This window comes from Crocodylus siamensis, chromosome 1, assembly GCF_052110815.1.
Source record: "Crocodylus siamensis isolate JL-2025a chromosome 1, ASM5211081v1, whole genome shotgun sequence".
In the NCBI taxonomy this organism is placed as follows: Eukaryota; Metazoa; Chordata; order Crocodylia; family Crocodylidae; genus Crocodylus; species Crocodylus siamensis.
Window position 1 is genome coordinate 70,062,142 of NC_143395.1, and position 20,032 is coordinate 70,082,173.

Sequence of the window (20,032 nt, forward strand, 5' to 3'; positions counted from 1 at the left end):
TTCATCTTCAGTCAAGGGATCAAATGGTGATAATGGTGAAATGGTACTGATTTCAAATTTTGTATAGACCATTTCAGTCTCAAGCCAGACAGTGAATAGGGGATGGAGTTATGCAGTTACATTCAACACAGACCACAGAGGAAAAATGTTTTTCAGCTGTTGAAACCTATCCAAGGGGTGACCAGAGATGGCTGTGATTGTATGAGATGATATAGCCTGCAAGAACAGAGTAGCAAGCAAAACAGGTGAATTATTCATTTTTTACTAGAAGTTTTCAAGGCTGTTGATATATTTGTACTCCCTTAATATGGATTTTAAGATCTTAACATCTATAATATACATTTGATGGACATATTATACATTGCAGGGGTAATGTGGGGCCCCTGCAAAGTACGCTGGGCAATCTGGTGGTTGCGCCAGAGAAGAAAGCGGAACTCTTCAACCAATTCTTCACCTCTGTTTTCTTGTGCAGGGACCGGGACTTCCCCGCTGTGATGCCAGACAGACTTGAGGGGAACGCCTCCAGACCTCAGGTTGGGGAGGACCGGGTTAGAGAGCTTCTGGAGGGGCTGGATGTGTTCAAGTCAGTGGGTCCAGATGCTCTCCGTCCCAGGGTGTTGAGGGAGCTAGCTGGGGTTATTGCAGGGCCCTTGGCACGGCATTATGAGCGCTCGTGGTGCTCGGGCCAGATGACTGGAAGATAGCTAACGTGGTCCCCATCTTCAAAAAAGGGAAGAGAGAGGACCCGGGCAACTATAGGCCCGTCAGTCTTACCTCTGTCCTTGGGAAACTCTTTGAGAAGATCCTCAAGGAGCACATCTGTGATGGGCCAGCTTCAGGGATGATGCTCAAGGGCAACCAGCACGGTTTCATTAGGGGCAGGTCATGTCAGACCAACCTGATTGCCTTTTATGATCAGGTCACAAAAGCACTGGATGCAGGTGTTGCCGTGGACGTAGTCTTTCTAGACTTCAGCAAGGCCTTTGACACCATCTCCCACCCCATCCTCATTAAAAAACTAGGCGACTGTGGCATTGATGCCTACACAGTCAGATGGATTGCAGATTGGCTCAAGGGCATACTCAGAGGGTGGTGGTGGATGGGTCATATTCAACCTGGGGGGAAGTGGGCAGCAGAATCCCCCAGGGCTTGGTCCTGGGGCCTGTGCTGTTCAATTTCTTCATCAGCGATTTGGACGACAGGGTGAAATGCAACCTGTTGAAATTCACTGATGATACCAAAACTTGGGGTGAGGTGAGCACACTAGTAGGGAGGGAAAGACTGCAGCAAGATCTGGATAGGTTACAGGAGTGGGCTGACATAAACAGGATGCGTTTCAATGGTGACAAGTGCAGGGTGCTGCACTTAGGCAGTAGTAACCAGCAGCACACTTATAGAATGGGAAACTCCCTTCTTGAGAGCACGGAGGCAGAAAGGGATCTTGGAGTCATTACTGGCTCCAAGATGAATATGGGCCGACAATGCGAGGTCTCGGTTGGCAGGGGTAACCGGACCTTGTCATGCATCCACAGGTGCATCTCAAGTAGAGCCAGGGAGGTGATCCTCGCCCTCTGTGCAACGCTGGTCAGGCCACAGCTGGAGTACTGTGTCCAGTTCTGTCCGCCCCACTTCAGGAGGGATGTGGACAACATTGAAAGGGTCCAGAGGAGGGCCACCCACATGATCCGGGGACTACAGGGCAGACCCTGCATCGAAAGACTGTGGGACCTAAACGTGTTCAGCCTTCACAAGAGAAGGCTGAGGGGGGGACCTGGTGACTGTCTATAAACTCACTAGAGGGGGGACCAGAAGGGTTTAGGGGAGACACTATTTCCCCTAGTGCCCTCTGGCATGACAAGGAACAATGGACACAAATTATTAGAGAGTAGATTTAGATTAGACATCCGTAAGAACTACTTCACAGGGTAGCTAGGAGCTGGAACCAACTTCCAAGGGAAGTGGTGCTGGCTCCTACCCTGGGGATCTTTAAGAAGAGGCTTGATGCCTACCTGGCTGGACTCATTTGAGTCCAGTCTTTTTTTCCTGCCCGGGCGGTGGGGGGGGTCAGACTTGAAGATCTACAAGGTCCCTTCCGACCCTACTTCTATGATTCTATGATTAATGTTCTGTCCTATCCACAGTTGTAGCTCAAGGAAATCTCAATTGCCTCTCCAAACTGTATCAGGGTATAGACAGATTTATCAGATTCAGAGTTAAAATTAGCAATAGATGTGTAGCAAAATCAGTGCATAAGAACACGTAGCAGTAACAGCTGATGTGTGCTCACAGCTAGCAAATTCTCCTCCCTTTTAAAACTGGTTAAAAGTTGCATCTGTCTGTAGCCCTAGATATCCATGGAAAGCACAGGCTGAGTTTGCTCACATTCCCAGTTACTCCCTTTTCATGCCTTGTTCCTTTCTGACTGGGAGTTCAATTTTCTTAAAACATTAATTGAACCTGAATTCTGTGTTGTCTACAGATGCTGTCCATGCCTCAGAGTAGGCCTGTGTTACATGTTGGACTGCACAGCAAGAGCTAGAACTGGACAGGGATAAAGTTGATTAAAAAAACCCAAAAACTGGAAACCTGCTTAGACACAACCTATATAGATGTGGAAAAAAAAAAAAAAGCACATCTCCAGAAGGGGTGTTTAACTGCACATACCAATTAATCTACTGTAGGGGGGCAAGATCTGAATAGTTTCCCATGTCAATAAATGGTTTGACCTGGTAGGCTTGGAAGAACAGTATCAAATCTCACTGGGCTTGTAAGAGCTGCTGTATTGTATAGTTTGTGGAGATGGTTGCCCACTGGTGTTAGATTTCCACTTGGAGTCTGCATTGTTTGACTTGTTCTCTTGTTTCTGAGAATAAAAGGAACAGCTTCCAAAAGGTAGAAAGGTCATCTCTTTGTTACCATATTTGTTGGGCTGAAGCCCACTTGCTCTACGAATGGTCACTTTAAAGAGCAAGAAGAGATTAAGCTTCAGGAAGTGTGTGTAAGCATCAAGGGGGAGGAAGAGACCCACTTTTATCACTTGTGAGGATTACAGGAAGCTGACTTCTTTATCCATCAAAAAGTCACTTACTAAGAGCTTAAAACGATAACTTTTATGCCCCAAGTCTATGGTGCACTGATAGTTTTGCTGCTGTTATTCCACAACTGAATATAGCAGAGACTGATACTGAAGCTACCAAAGGCAGCTAGATAATTACTTGTCAAATCAGTCATAAAATAAGGAGGTGGTATATAATCAGAGCGCTGTTTACTGTGAACAGCTAAGAAGTCAGACATCTCCCTAAAACACTTATAGCCTTTTACTTTGCAATTGCTAGGAATGGCACATAGCAGCAATTGTCAGCTTAAATGTTCTTGACAGAATGGCAATATAGATAACCTGGAATATGTAGCTGGGAAGAGAGGAGAGATTTAGTTAGGGCTGTGCAAAACAGCACCATTTTGTTTCAACTTCCGTTTCGCAGTTTCTGCAGGACAGTGTCTCGTTTTGAGTTTCAAAGTACTGTTGCATTTTGTTTGTCAAAAAACTGTTCGATGCTGTTTTGACATTTTCCTCATAGGTTATAATGGGGAATGATGAAACTGCCTATAACTTTGTTTTAATGAAAACAGCAGGGAGGGCAGCCCCTGTGAGGCTGCAAAGCCTGTCAAGTTTCAAGGAAATAGGTGCAGGGGTTTCTGGGAAACCGCACCTGAAACTGTTCACAGCAAAAAAAAAAACGTGTGTGTGTGAGAGAGAGAGAGAGAGAGGGCACAGTGGGGTGAAAACAGCAAGCACGGTAGGCCCCTGCTGAGGCCATGAAGCCTGCCAGCTTTCAAGGAGATAGGTGCACAGGTTTCTGGGAAATTAGACCTCAAGTTGATGACAAGCAAAACTCATGACCTGTGACTGTCTGCGTGTGTTGAGGTGTGGATGTTTTTCCATCCCTCCCCCAGAGCACTGGGATTGGAGGGGACCTCAGGGAAGGATCACAGTCACTGGCCAGCTACACAGTCAATATCAGAGCAGTCCTTTCCCCTCCCCCTCCTTACTTTCTGTTTCCCTCCAAGCAAGCCCAGCTTCCAAACTAGAAACATTTCAAGTGCCCTCCTTTCATTTTGAAACTGTTCCGAAGCCTTTTGTTTTGTTTTTGCTGTTTTGAGCTTGAAATAAGTTGAAACAGCATCAAAATGAAACACCCGGCAAAATTTCGCACAGCCCTATTAGTTACCTCATCACTCTCTCCTCTTGTGTAAGATTGAAGGAAACTGTCAGAGGATAGCCCTCTCAGGAATAGTTGCTAAAAAGCTCTAGTGGTTCAGCAAGGAGGTGCAGTGAGGGGACAGCCTCCACTGTTCTGGTCTTGAACTTCCAGCTTCCATATTAGTAAGACAGTCTAACCCCACAGGCCTCTACCAACTGTTCAGGGTGTTGTTGAAGAGATCCAGAGGTAGCCCTCTCAATTAAAGGTGAGGCTGCACCAATTACCACCAGCTTCTTTATCCAAACCTATCTTATGCTGATCAGAACCAAGCTTAACCTTGTCCCTGAGTGGGTGCTTCATGTAGCCCGAACCTCTTGGTTTGAGCTATTTGAGCCCACAGATGTGTTTTCCTAACCAGGTATTTGTCTGAATTAGAACTCAGAGTTTAATTCAATGTACCCTTAGCGAAATATAGTTATGCAATCAGTGTTAGTACCTGTGCTATTTCAGGAGCGCTGCCTTTCACATGGAGAGTTTCATGTGCTGCACCTGCAAGATGGCTGGAAAAGAAAGAGCAGCTGAAAAGACCTGTTATGTGGGCTACAGAAGCTATTGGAATCTGGGGGGTGGAAGTGCCAAGGTTGAAGAGTTACTGACTGCTGTGTGGAGTGGCTGTTACCTCACTGAACAACCTAACCTTTTTTTTTTTTTTAGCTTCACTGAGGGAGAGTTCTTGGTCTCTGTGATGTGGCATTAGAAAGGGTAGGTCTTTACAGACTTCTTTCTAGACAAAATTAAAAAAATCTGCAGATCAAAAATCTGTGATCAAATATCACATTTCAGTTCCACTAATGGTACAGACCATCCATCCCACCCTACAGGATCACTTGGATCACTTTCTAAAAGGGCTTCAGGGGCTAGTCACGGCTGGATGATGTGTTCAACAGCTCATACATGCTTCTAGAAGGAAGAAGTGACTTGGTCCACTTATTGCTGACTGTAAGACTATCCTAGAGACCAAGGGTTACTGGGTCTGGGGAACTGTAATATTTGGGGGAGGGGGCCTCACTGTCACTTCGTTAACAAACCCAATTGTAATTGTTTTACTGAATTACACCAGCCGGAGTGCTATTTTTTCCCTCTCAAGCCCAGAAGACCTAAAACGTTCAGCTCCACATGCTGCCCTTCCTGCTGGCAGAAGGGGTGCAGCACAGCAGGCAGAGGGTTAGTGCCAGACACAAAACACAGCGCTAGGACAGAAAACTCAGAAGCTTGCAAATCCAGGCTGTGCCTGTGTTGATGAGAAGGCATTCCTGGGGTTTGATCCTAGTGCAATTAAGAATCAAAGCTTCTTGCCAATAGTATCTGTCCTCACCTGAGTGTTAGGAGGTAGCTGACAATGTGCTTGGGCTGAAGCTCTTCAGAGGATTTGTACAGAACCTCATCATACCTGAAGAGAAGAGACAGAGGACAGTTCAGGGAGCAGCCTGCAACTACAAGGAAATAGATGACAGTGTAGCAGAAAGCCCCCTTTGTACATTCACTTTCTGGACATTGATATAACAGAAGCCCCTTCTTGCCTGCATCTCCCTCCCCCCCATTTTGTGCATTTTTTTTCCTTCTAAGTATTGGCAGAGACCTAGCGCACTCATTGCATAGGTGTGGCAAGGCTCAGAGCAAGCCAGAAAGCTGAAGTGGCTTTCTGTAGGAGAAACCTAGAAACTACATCTACATATCAAGTAAGCTCAGTGTCACTAAAGAAAGCAAAAGAACTAAAATATCCACTTCAAAGACTGTAAATATATTGTGTGCTACCTAACTCACTCACTCCCCAGTAGCCTTTGATCCTCACTACCTCACATTGCATTTTTATATATTTCTCAGAGTGCATTTTTATATTTCATCTGTCTCACCTTTTCCATGACAGTTTGTATTTTACATTTTATACTTTTAGACCCTTAAGAAATGTACTCCCTGTAGAATGAAGTTACACCCTGAACCATTATTAAAAACTGCATTGAAGTTGTAATTGTAAAATGATAAAATCTGCTACATTGGGCCGGTCCCCCTTGAGTGAATGCGAGTGTATGAAGATCAGTATGAGTGTATTAAATGACCATAGCCTAGCCAGAGGAACTTATCATTACAAAATTCTACTCTACAAGCCATTTTAGGCTAATCAGCCCAAGGAACTGATTCCTGGGACTGAGCACCCACCTGATTGACTATTCCTGCAACTCTTAACAATACCATTATTAATTAATCAAAATTACAAACTGACCCCCAAAACTGCACTACTGGCCAGGCAAGACCGCTGTGACTAATAGCTGTCAGGCACTACTCAGGACCCATGTGGGATGGCGATCTCTGGATTGGGCAGCCAAAATGATACTGGGGGATCACACAAGTCTGCCAGAAAGGGATAAAAGGCAGTGAAGCAGGACCCTCAGTGGCGCCCTCATCCAGAACCTGACCTACTGAGACAGAAGAACAAGCAGGCGACCCGCTTCTGGAGAAGACACTGTCCTAAAGGAAGCTGACCATCGACAGCAGGCTCCAGGGCCTTGGATAAGTAGATATACTGACACCAGTGCTCTCACAATCACTACAACAGCTGGGATCAGCACCAATGCCAAACACAAGTACCATTTTAAAACTGGTCTCTGAATATTATACCCAACTCATTTTTCCATCTCGTTCATTTATTCTGTTGATGCTGCTTCACAAATCTCCTCAATATTACAGATTTCAAAGCTCACCACAGCTGCTCCAAAGCGAAGCTGACAATACTTTAGGAGCAAGCTTTGCTTTTAGATTGTGTTATCTCCCAATGCTCATTGTGGATTCTAGTGGGCAGAAAACAACTGTCAAAAAGCAGTCCAGTAAATAATGTTAATAAAAGTGGCTCTGAAGTTTCAATAGTTAAAGGGAGTCTCATAAAATGCTGGGTTTACAAAATACTGAAATACAGTCTGGCAAATACCACATCACAGCTCAAACGTACAGATTTGTAGAGATAACTGTAATAGTCCTATTGTGCAGTGGCTGGCAGAAATTATCTAGCACCTGCTGGACACACTTTGTTTTGATCTTCAAGGCCTGGTCCCTTCCAAAGCACAATCATGAAAGGGAATCCATTGCCATTCTATTCTTGGATGCATTTCCAAGCCTGCCCCAGCAAACAGTATTGTTTGAGAAGCGGAGACCATTGGCAACCTTCTCTCTCACTATCCGGTTACAGCAGAACTTAGGGAGTGGAGTCAGGATAAGGACAGGAGTTGATAATCCCAGGGGAACTGTAGTTCTAGGGAAGGGAATGCTCCATGTGACCCTCCCCTGAAGGCACACCACAAAGCCAACCCTTATTATTTTGTTTTAGTGTAGCATGTAAGGGCCCCAAGTCACAACTAGGATCCCATTGTGGTAGGCCATCTCTATCAGTTTACAATTGATTCTCTTATGCACCAGATTAATGGCTCTGCCTAGGCTTTGGTGCAACATTGTAACTGGCAACTCTAGTCTACAGCGGGGCTGTGGCTGTAGAAAATAGTCTTCAGCAATTGTCAGTTTGTTAGTGCAATGGTTATCATCACGAGTTGGTTTATTCAAGGGTGCTTAAGAGCACTAGGAAATGATTGATGGTGCAAGTTTCAGTAAATTCTCAAGCTGCGATCAAACAAAAAGATGTGACAAGCAGAATAATTAGGTCAGCTTTTATGGGGCAAAGTGCTACCATAAATCTACTAGCCCAAGGGATTCACTGATCTGCAAACATTTTTCCAGGTTAATAATGCCTAGAACTGACCAGTTCAAAGGCCAGCTGTTTTTGTTCTGGTGTCAAAGGCCACAACCAAAACCTCAGGGGTAGGTTTTGACAGCTAGTGGGGGCACAGGTATGTGGGTATTATGGAACAGCTTCAAGAAGCTTCTGCTCCTGGTTACAAGGTGGGAGGTGTGTGGGGCAGATGCAGAGCCCTGAAACATTCAGCTGTGGAGTTATTAGAAAATGTCTTCCTGGTGCAGTTCAAAGACATCAAGATGCTGGAGGATATTTAATACAAATCCCCTGTCCTAAAAAGATGCACTTTCCACAGTGCCAAGATGGTTACAGTAAATCACCACAGACAGACCTGGGCTTTCTTTCCACCTCTGGGAAATCCCCTAACCTACATAACGGGGATAATACTGCTTGCTCAGCTTTTTGAAAATGTTAATAGTTTTATAGTTACTAGGGTCGGAAGGGACCTGAGCACATCAAGTCCGACCCCCTGCCATGGCAGGAAAAAGTACTGGGGTCAAACGACCCCAGCAAGGTATTCATCTAACCTCCTCTTAAAGACCCCCAGGGTAGAAGCCAGCACCACTTCTCTTGGAAGTTGGTTCCAGACCCTAGCCGCCCTGATCATGAAGTTGTGCCTCCTGATATCTAGCCTAAATCTACCCTCTGCCAGCTTGTGACCATTATTCCTGGTCACTCCTGGTACTGCACAGGGGAACAGGGACTTCCCCAGTGTCTGCTGGTCCCCTCTGACTAGTTTGTAACAGGCCACTAGATCCCCCCTCAGCCTTCTCTTGTGGAGGTTGAACAGGTTCAGGTCCCGTAGCCTCTCCTCGTCGGGTTTGCCCTGCTACCCCCTGATCATGTGAGTGGCCCTCCTCTGGACCCTCTCCATGTTGTCCACATCCCTCTTGAAGTGCAGCGCCCAGAACTGGACACAGTACTCCAACTGCGGCCTGACCAGTGTCGCATAGAGGGGGAGGATCACCTCCTTGGACCTGCTTGAGATGCATCTGTGGATGCATGACAAGGTACGGTTGGCCTTCTCGACTGCATCCCCACACTGCCGGCCCATGTTCATGTTGGCAGCAATGACGACTCCAAGATCCTTTTCTGCCTCTGCACTGATGAGAAGGGAGTTCCCCAACCTATAGGTATGGTGCTGGTTGTTCCTCCCCAGGTGCATCACTCTGCACTTCTCGGTGTTGAATGCCATCCTATTCTCATCCGCCCACCCCTGTAACCTCTCTATGTCCAATTGTAGCCTATTCCTTCCTTCTAGCGTGCCCACATCCCCCCACATCTTAATGTCATCAGCAAATTTGAACAGGGTGCTTTTTACCCCCTCGTCCAAGTCGCTAATGAAGATGTTGAACAGTGCGGGCCCAAGGACTGAGCCCTGCGGAACCCCACTTCCCACGTCCCTCCAGGTCGAAAATGACCCATCCACCACCACTCTCTGGGTGCGGCCCTCCAGCCAGTTGGCGACCTATTTGACTGTGTGGGTGTCTACACCACAGCCCCCCAGTTTCTTAATGAGAATGGGGTGAGAGACAGTGTCAAAGGCCTTCCGAAAGTCCAGGAAGATTATGTCCACTGCTACCCCTGCACCTAAGGATTTGGTGACCTGGTTGTAGAAGGCCACCAGGTTGGTCTGACAGGACCTGCCACTAATGAACCCATGTTGGTTGCCCCTAAGCATGATCTCCCCTGCTGGCCCCTCATGGATATGCGCCAGAATAATTCTCAGAAAGCTTGCCCAGGATTGAGGTAAGACTAACTGGCCTATAGTTTCACGGGTCCTCCTTCCTCCCCTTTTTGAAGATGGGAACCACACTGGCCCTCTTCCAGTCCTCTGGCACCACACCAGAGCACCACAAAGCGGCTCATAAAGGCGTGCCAGGGGTCCTGCAATGACCTCTGCTAATTCCTCAGCACTGTGGGGTGGAGATCATCTGGACCAGCTGATTTGAATACATCCAGTCCCTTCAGAAGTTCCCTAACTAGTTCCTCACTAATCCTTGACCTAGGTGCACCTCCCCTGGGATTTAAGGGGGTCCAGCAGGGGGGGGGTGACTGTTCCAGTCCCTGTTCAGGAAAATGGAGGCAAAGAAATCATTAAATATGTTGGCTTTGTCATCTGGTGTGACGACCAAATTTCCTAGTGTGTCCTGCAGGGGCGCCATGTTACCCGGAACCTTCTTTTTACCCCCTATGTATTTAAAAGAGGACTTCTTGTTGTCCTTGATCCGGGAAGCTAGTCCCAGTTCCATCTCCACCTTGGCCTTCCTGACTGCCCCCCTGCATCCCCAAGCAACCACAGTAAAATCCTCCCTGGTGATGGCCCCTCCCTTCCATTGGGAGAATTATCAGTGAAAAGTATGAAATCCCTCATAGACATCGATTTGTGGGTATCCCTGGTGGCTGCTGGCAGCTGAGGAAGATGCTCCATTCCACATGTCCTGGGGACATTTTCTCACATGGTAAGTACTTTCTTTTTCTATTATACAATATAACTTGTTCACCATGCAGGTCACAACCCCTAAGACATGGCTTCTCAGGAGATAATATCTGGAAGGAAATCATCAATACCTGAGAAGATGCTGAAGGATTGATAGGGCTTGTGGATCTTGTAAACATGCTGCATTAAAGTTGGCAAGTTGCCCATTTCCGCACATTTGCTCTAAACTAGAAAACAGGAGAGCACAGTGTCAGAGAATAAAATATTGAATTAAACATACTCTTGGTAAAGCTGCATAGAAATTAAAGGCAAATTAGGCTTGAATACCCTCCCTCCCTCCCCAGTTTTCATTTTATTCACTATATCTACTTTCCTTGGTCAAACTGAATAAAATGTGTACTGGACTGATTTCAATCCAAGACAAAAAGCTACCATAAACTTCAGCCAGATGTTGAGAGCATTTATTAGCGACCTAGAGAGCAAACTGGAAGAAAAAATATAGTTTAAAAGAACTCCATCAAGCTTGACTTTCTCAAATGCGAACAAACCAACTGAGGAGTCTGACTAGGTCTGTGCTTACTTATGTCAACAGTTTGCCATCAAAACAAGTGATTTATCTTGAAATATAATATTTATTTTAAGAATTTTTAGAAATCCTTAAAAGTATATTTTGGAAATTCCCAGATGAACGTAATAAAGGCTGATGTTTGTCATCAGAGTCAGTGACAGTCCAGTCAGCTTATTAAACTAAATGCTTTAGTAAGGTGTGTTTAGCAGAGTCAAATTTCTTGGCAACTTCAGAGAATCACTGTGCTGCCCTGATCTGGAGGCTGCCCTGTTGAAGGCCCGTTTTCCTAATTTACAGCAGGCATTAAAGGAGGTTGCTACAACTAGAAGTTACTACGACAGAAGTATGCCGTGGTATGCCAGGCCAGGGAAATGATTATGGTCTCCTCCACCAGCCACAGGGAGATGGGTTACAAGTTCCATCTTCATTAGCTTACTGTTCTGTGGGGCCTCGGGGATGTTTACTGTAAGCATTCACCTCAACTAGAGAAGCGAGACTGTGTTAAATCTGAGTAGAGGTTTCCTTGCTTCCAACTGTTATTGAGGCACTGAAGTTAAACGGAAAATTGCCCCACTCTGAATTATCCTCTTACCTGTGGAGTCTGGCGTGTGTGTACTGCAGGAACACACCTGTGTCTCCTCGACTCTGGAGAACCCGATCCCAGCAAAACTGATAATCAGATGAGAGATGGCCCTTGAAATCCTAAAATGAAAGGTAAGTAAGTGTCATGCAGCTATTGCTCTTAGTGCCAATGTATATTCTTTCAAAGAAGCAAACTTTGGAAAATGGTTCAAACAGACCTGAATGATGAGCGCTGCAAGCCCAACCATTTCTGCAGTCTCAAGAGGGTTTTCCAGTTCTTTAGTTGCTGAACAGGTACAAGCAAAAATAGATTTTGTCACTCTGTGACAGTGAAATGGCCTCCTGGAGTCAGAGCTACAGGTGCTGACAACAGATTTGGTCAAAAGTAACAAAAAGATAAAACAACACCCCCCCCCAAAACAAACAAACAACAACCCAAAACCACCTGCCAGGGAGCCAGGACAAATAGGACCAGGTTATAAAACCGCTTTGGAAGTTAACCCATGCCAGTACCACAGACTAGCACTTTTTTTGCTCAGTATGATTTGTGAAGCTTTAAGGCCAGAAGGGACTAGTATGATAGCCCAACCCACCCTCCTGCACAGCACAGGGCAAATAGTATGTGGTGGCAAGATTTCAGTTTCTTCTCCTGAAACAAGGGGTTTCTTTCTGTAACTAGAAAATCCACTGGGCCATGTACTCACAGCACCCTCAAGAGCCTCAACGACAAACTCTTCAGCCCCACCCCTTTATGAGTGCAGCAGGAGTGGACCCATGGCAAGTGGCAGAAGTGCTGCTGCACAGCACATGGGTTTAGTGCCAGGAAGCAAAACAGTGACACTAACACAGGCCTGTTCCACTGAGAGGAGAATTTGAGCACACTGGTTTTTGAATCCCCACGGTTTTGCCTCTCCCCAGTTCAGTGCCGAGTTCCCTCCACCCTCCAATAAGCTGGCAGCAAAATTAAACTTATTAAAATCCTGCAGTATCAGACAGTGATTCAAATCAGTGGTGCTCAGTTTTCTGGCCCCATGAGCCAGATGAGTGGTGTGGGACTGCCCCTGCCTTGAGATGGGGCCATGTGCAAACTAATCCAGTGAGCAGGGCCATGCTCTTCAGCCTGTGGGGCTACACGGGTCCAGAAGTTTAGTAGCAGGGACATTTTTTTGACCCATGGGAAGCCCTACAGGGCAGAAGACCATGCCGGGGGCCAGATCTGACTGGCCAGCCAGGGGTTGAGCACCCCCGGTTCAAATTATTATTCATACAATACTACAGGTTTATATGATGCTTTAACAAACAGCTTAAATGTATCCCTGGCCCAGAAGAGTTTGCAATCCATATATGGCAGGTACACTTCAAAGAAGGATGATAAGGAAAGACGTGGTCAGAGCTAAGGCAAAAATCAGCAGTGAAAGGCCATGCAGAAAAGAGGTTTACAATATGAATAGAAAGCTGGTGAGGGAGGATGTTTATTACACAGGAGGGAGACTAATCCAGGAACAGATCCAGCATGACTGAGGCAGAAGGGAACATAAGGAGGCATTAAAGACTGCACAGATAACAGGGCCTGAATAAACCGTGTAGAAGAAAGAGCAGCTATAAGCATGGAAAGGTAAGTGGCAGAAGAGCTATGCTCAGTTAACAGTAAGCCAAGAAGCTTCTCCCCAAGTACTTAAATGGACCACATCAGGATAGGCAGGATTTTCGATGGCAGTTGTATGCCTAGCTCCCACTGGTATCCAAAGGGAGTTAGGCACCCACTTGCCCTGAACACTTTTGAAGTTTAACCTGCAGCATCTGAGCACTTCACAAAAAGTCAATAAATTCACTCCTACAGCCCACCCCAGGAGCATGGAAGGATTACTGTCCCTTCACAGGACAGGAAGTGAAGCACAGAGAGGTTAAAGGTAGCATTTACAGAAGTTCCTGCATGCCTTCACTGATGCAAATCACCAACTTCCAAGTTCTGTTCCCAAGCTTAGACATTCATCTGCCACATCAGTACAGGATGAAAAACCTGACTTCCTGCCAAAAGGACATTAACTTACCTTGATTGCAGGGGTACTGTGAAGCAAAACGCACAAAATCTTTTGCAAGATACTTGGGAATCAGTGACGAGGAAAAGTTATTTCACATTCTAGCATGGCCCAAAGTATTATTACCACTTTGTTTATATCACAGAGACAGAAAAGGACAGATGGATTACTGGACCTAGGGAAGTGCCGGTAGAGGGAGTAAGGGACAGGAGCACTGCAATTTTTCTGAGAGAGAAACGAGTAAGACCTGACTCAGCTAACTTTTTGCAGAAGCCATGTTTTGTAACATCCTTGTACGGGCTTCATCCAAAACATCTTCCAGGAAAACCACCTCTCCACTTCGAGTCTTCATGCCTTGTACTAGCCCAAAAGGCACATGCTGACACCTGTGTTAAAAACAACAGGACCCAAAATTATAATTTAATCAACAAATCTGCCTGCATTGTTTGCTCAGGGCAGAGCCCTGGACCAGAATCTGGAAGTAACACAAATGTTGTTCCAGTGTGAACAATTTGGTGACTTGTCAGTACCTCACACTGCAGCAACCACAGCCATGCACACTGCTCAACTAGGCAAGAAGGATTACTTTTCTGACAACCTATTATTCACATGCTCTCAGGAGGTGGTTATATGCTAGCAGCTTGCTAACATAAATTACTCGGTAAAATAAGGGAAAGGAGGATGTAGGGTGTTGCTTGAGAAGTCAATGAGATCAGAGTATCAAAGCAATACAAATCTGATAACTAAGCATCCAAAAAAGGAGAATTAACAGTAACACAACTACAGGTGGGCAAGTGAGGCAGAAGCCTAAACACTGACTCAGACAGTTTGCCAGAATGGTGGGTCCCAATAAGTCCTTGCTGCAGCAGCAGCAGCAGTCCTGCATCAGGGCAGTAGCAGCTGTGAACAGAGATGCAGCAGCAGTAGCTGGGGTCTTTGAGTCCCTCTGTCCCTTTGACACAACTACTGATCTCAGCTCCAACCCCAGCCTCTGCTCTCCACCTGGTTTTGCCCAGGATGGAAAATATATTAGTTATACCTGTAGGTCATAATATCTTATCATGCCTACATTAAACTAAGAATATATTTTAATCAAAACCAGTGCTAAAATACTTAAGTTATTTCACTGTGCAAGATACCCAAACACTAGCCTTGTTTTTACAACACCGTTTTTCAGAAACATAAAACAATTTTAGTCTGACTCTAATATGGGCAAAAGGAGCCAGAATCATTTTTGTAAATAGAAATCCTTCCATTAAGCAGAACTTAGTCTCTTTTAACCTGTGTTCAGATTGCCAACAACAATTAGAATCAATCATGGTGTTTTTGTGATGGATTTTTGCTTTTCAGAACTGAAATGAACCCAAATTCAGATCTTTGCTAAAACTATGCCCCCCAAAAGCATAATTGCTTTTAACATATCTATGTATACCATACACCGATACTGTACTATGAAGTCTTTGACAGGAGTCATTTCCTCCTTTTCTACTTTCACATTCACATCAAAATTTAAGAGGCTCTTTGATGATCATCTCTTATTTTTCTATAAATATGCCTACCCCAATAAAAAAAGATACACATGATGACACATGCCTACATACCTCTCGGCCCATTCACAGTCCATGAGCTTCAGTATCTGGAACAGTTTCTGAAAGTGGGAGCTTTGACTTTTATCTGTCTTAGGGGGAAAAAAGTGGTGCATTTTAGAAAATACTTCCACTTAGGCAGGGACAGAGCACACCTAAAACACAGGAAGGCAGACTGGACTTGAAAAGTATTAAGCTTAAGTATCAGCTTAAGTACTAGGACATTAGGGTCTGGCACCTTAGTAGAGTAAAAGTATTTTATCTTTTTGAAAAGTGATTATTTTAAAATATCCATTTTAGTCCAGGACACCGAATTAAACTGCAGCCATCACTGATGCAGTCACAGATTCTGCTCATCTCCCATCAAGTGCCACCTCCATATTCACAGCAATGCTTTTGCTATTGTCCCATGATTTACATCATCATCAACTCTTGCAGTTCTTTTGAATTCAAGTACTGGATAGAAAACTCATGAAAGCCTATCAACAATGTGCCTGCTTGGGCTCAAGAAGCTTCATTGAAAACTACGAGGCACTCTCTTCTTGGCTAACCCTTCTGACACCATAGCACCATTAGACCCATGGCTTTTACATAACATATCAGCAATTATGGGTAGGGACCTATTTAAATCTGCAGTTTTGCAGATTTCATGGAAACTGTAACATCAACAACAACAACAAAATCAATGAAAATAAAATGCTGGCTCCCCAGTGGAAGCCAGTCTTCATTGCTAGGAGGGGAAGGTGCTGGCCAGCGGCATGGTATGAAGGGCAGCAGACAAGATGGCAGCTGCCTCCTTGTCCCTCCGCCCCGCGCTGAGGCCTCTCCACCAATCAGTGCCAAGGGACAAGACCTGGCTGCCAATCAGCGCTGAAGGGCGGGGCCACCACAAAATAGCTGCGAAATTGGCTCTGTGTGCTGTGAGCAAGCTGTGAAAACCCCTTGTCTCACTGCGATTTAGGCAGGTCCCTAATTATGAGGCTTGGTATCCATGCTCAAGATACACACAGTAACCACACACACTGTACAGTGCTCGTCTCCTCAGATTAAATATGCATTGTCTGCATAATCTCAAATTTTGATTAATCTGTCCTGTGACTTAAAAAATTATCACCACAAGAATGAATCTTTTTTCCATAATGGAAAACAGATTTGGTCCTGACTACGTGTGATGCAGGTCCTATCACCCAGCTGAGAAGGTAGAGCCTGCCACTACTCCATTCTTGTTCACTCTTAAACATCAATCCCCCAAGCCCTATTTGACAGGTCAGAACAAAGTACAAAGGTGATTACTGCCTGGAGTTTCTAGACCTAGCAATGAGTGCAGGTTTTGTTCCTCAAAGCATCATATTGCAGTCATACAGCCTTCTCATCTCTTCTGAACAAGCAAGATGTGATATCTGACGTATCTATAATCACACTGGGCATGTCAATTTCTATAGGATCAAGGACCTAAACAGAACTGTCTGCCTATTATTATAATTATTAGGCAGGACCATGCCCTTTAAATGGGATATAAATGCAGGATGGTAGCTTTTACAATAGTCTCAAATAGATTAATATTAGAATTTAATAACAAAAAAAAATCCAGATTAAAAACTACTGCTAAAAGAGGTTAGGTTGATAGTATATGTCTGTAACTCAGGGTAAACTACATTACAGAAGATTGTAATGATCCTAAAAGCAGTCTTGGATTAGGGTTTTGGATGCAGTGGTTCTGCAGCTCAAGCTAAAATTAAAAAAAAAATCCAAACTTATTAAAAGATATGGGAATGCAGGATTAAGGCACTGAAACAACTTTATCCCTGCCTCAGAGTGATATTATGGGAGTCAGGGAAAAAAACTAATGAAAAACGGTTTTTAAAGTCTGTTTAAAACTTGTCTGATTCCTCGAACAGAAGATGAGGGCAGAAGGGACCTCAGGAGGTCATCTAGTCCAATCCCCTCAAGGTAGGGTCACCCCTGATTAAAACATCCCAGTCAAACTTGTCTAACCTAGTCTTAAATTTCCAAGGACAGAGACTCCACAACATCTGGGCCACATATTCCAGTGCTTAACCACTGCTATAGTGAGAATGTTCTTCCTAGTATCCAGCCTAAATTTCCCTTGTTGCAAGTTAAAACTGTGGCTCCTTGTCCACTTGTGGAACACCTTGTGGCCACAGAGAATAATTTAGCTCCATCCTCTTTTTAACTGTCCTTCAGGTATTTGATTCAATATATTTAGTCTCCAAACTAAATAATCCCACTTCTTCCAGTCTTTCCTTCTAAGTCATGTTTCCTAGTCTTCTCTGATAGACTCCAATTTGTCCACATCTTTTTTGAAGGGTGAAGCCCAAAACTGGACACAATACTCCAGGTGAGGCCTCAGCAGACCTGAATAAAGCAGGAAAACCATTTTCCTTGATTTGCAAGCAACACTCCTATTAATACAACCCAGGATGCTGTTGGTCTTCCTTTTGCAAGAGCACACTGTTAGCTCATATTCATTGTATTGTCCACTGTAATTCCTACATCCTTTTTCATAGTACTGTAGTAGTACTGTAAAAGTAGTAGTCAGTCAATCCTCAGTCCATATTTATGCAAGCAATTATTCTATCCCAAGTGCATGACTTTGCACTTGCCCTTACTGAATGTTTTTCAATTTATTTCTAAAATATAATCAAGAAATTTAGCCCCCAGCTTGAGTGGAACCTTCAACTGAACCTTAACTATGGTACTGTTACTGCCTCCAACATAAACCTTACGGATTTTTGTAAGATGCTGAACTTTGTGTTTTGCTGACGTCCCTAGAGGCCTTCATGAAATAAGTGGCTGGATCTGTGAAATTTGTTATGAATGATGTTATGCAGAGTTACAAGCAATAAACTAGTTTAATGTTTTTAAAAAAGCTTTATAATCTCATAAAATAAGACTCAAAGACCTTTGGGTACATTTCTTATATAATAAGATTTGAGATGCAAGATTGGGACCCAACCCATTGTATTTAACTATTATATATCTACCAAATACAAAAGTCCTCTGTACTGATTGATTAGATTCATAGAAATCTGATCTCAGATAACCTATGGTCAAATCCAATTTACACCATACAAAACTCAGCTTGTGACAGACATTAGAAACTCCCAGCATGTAACTGGGCATAATTCAGCACAATTGGCTGGCCTAATTGTAAGATAACTTCAGGTCAGTCTTCTTGAAATCAGCCTGCAATATTAATCCGTCCCTTCTACAAGCAGCAAGTTCAGCCAATACAAAGAGATAACAGTGCCAGAAATGTGGCTCAGTGTTCAAAACTGTGAATGTTTAGCAATCCATTCCTTATGCTTATGAAAAAGATAGATTAGATATTGACTAGAAGACTTAGGAGTTAATTTCCCTTTCAAGCTTCTATCAGAGACTAATTTCAATGGCCAAATAATCCACCTTGAAGATTCAAATTTTTGCTGCGGGTATCATAAGGATTAGGTCCAGGAAGCATGAAAAGATACCAAGTCACATGGGACCAAATAGTTATTAAGAGTTAAAGTAACTGGCCACTAATATCCTAAGGCTGCTTCAGGGCACTGACTCTGCACTTGTCTATTCCATCATCATAGTTTACAACCTTCACCCTCTGTAGGCACAAAAATGCTGAATTAATTTTTCTTTGAGGTTGGATACAACCTCCTTTGGCTGTATTAGCTCATGACAGTAACCATAGCATATCGATAAAGACAAGTGTAAGGTACTACACCTGGGAAAAAATAATCACAAGCACAAGAGGGACCCTTAAGGTCCCTTCAAACCCCAGGACATGAGCAACTGTGGGCATCAGCCACAAGTATAACAGTAAACATCCCTAACTGCTGTGCTACCAGGCAGCTTCCTGTAACAGGAAATGGGATGTGTTGCAGCTGGTGTAAAGAATATTATTCCTGTGACCAAAGAGGGAAAAACAAGCTCATGGGTACTCCCAGAAGGAAGGAAATAAAGTGGTAAGATTATTTACTCAAAGGTATAAAAGAAAGTTCTTGGGGATTCTGGTTTTACAATCACTAGTTCTGGTGAGTTTTCAAAGACACTGCTTTCAGTAGCTCATGGGCAACAAATGCATACAGTAATTTTGTACTGAATAATGAATGCATAACACAAAGCAAGCTGTATGGATGCCTCTAGACACATCATAAGAAACATGGCAAAAAATGTGAAGATAACTTTCCAAAGGTCATTAGCTGACTTCATATATTAAAATGTGATTTTTAAAATATTCCGTCTCCAGGGGGAGAAAAAGCATTTAAAAGGCAATCATGTGCTGCCTCTTTACAATTGCTAAAGAATAGTTTTGTGCAACAAGCGAGGAATTAATTCCACTCTCCATTACTGGCATTGGTGCTATCGTGCTAAGAAACAGAAGTTAAAATGCTATTTGTCTGCAGCTGCATTGTCTGGATTGATTAAATGGTGCTTGATATACAGACTAATGTTAAGGAAACTGATGCACTGTAAAAAGCTGTTCAATTTCACATTGGTGATATTATATTGGGCCTTTAAATCAAAGTTTAGAATATGAATTTAATAGCACTTCGTATCTTTTTTATACCAGCTCAATTGCAAGAACAAGCTTTTTTACTTGTTTAAATATTAACGATGCCATTTAACTGAGAACCACAATGATGAATAACTAAGAGCTGTTTAGAGCAAATTACAAATAACTTTTAAGATGGTTAGTCCCTCGCAGCCATTTTCCATGTTATGAACCAAAAAGGATTGAAAATCATCGTGCTACATTACTGAATAGTAGCTGTGCAATGAAAAAATGTCTGTTGCGATGCCA

At 43.9% G+C, this 20,032-nt stretch overlaps 1 protein-coding gene across 2 annotated transcripts in view; it reads right to left on the reverse strand.

Annotated features, from left to right (window-relative positions):
• RARS2 (arginyl-tRNA synthetase 2, mitochondrial) overlaps positions 1-20,032 on the reverse strand; it is a 63,974-nt gene that overhangs the window by 2,625 nt on the left and 41,317 nt on the right. For both annotated transcript variants that reach the window (XM_090036296.1, XM_090036306.1), the window contains exons 13-19: positions 15,232-15,308; positions 13,892-14,016; positions 11,810-11,877; positions 11,602-11,711; positions 10,573-10,668; positions 5,578-5,652; positions 4,699-4,762 (exon numbers count right to left, since the gene is read on the reverse strand). In XM_090036296.1, the coding sequence (XP_089892422.1) occupies positions 4,699-4,762; positions 5,578-5,652; positions 10,573-10,668; positions 11,602-11,711; positions 11,810-11,877; positions 13,892-14,016; positions 15,232-15,308 (615 nt within the window). The remainder of the gene's footprint in view (positions 1-4,698; positions 4,763-5,577; positions 5,653-10,572; positions 10,669-11,601; positions 11,712-11,809; positions 11,878-13,891; positions 14,017-15,231; positions 15,309-20,032) is intronic.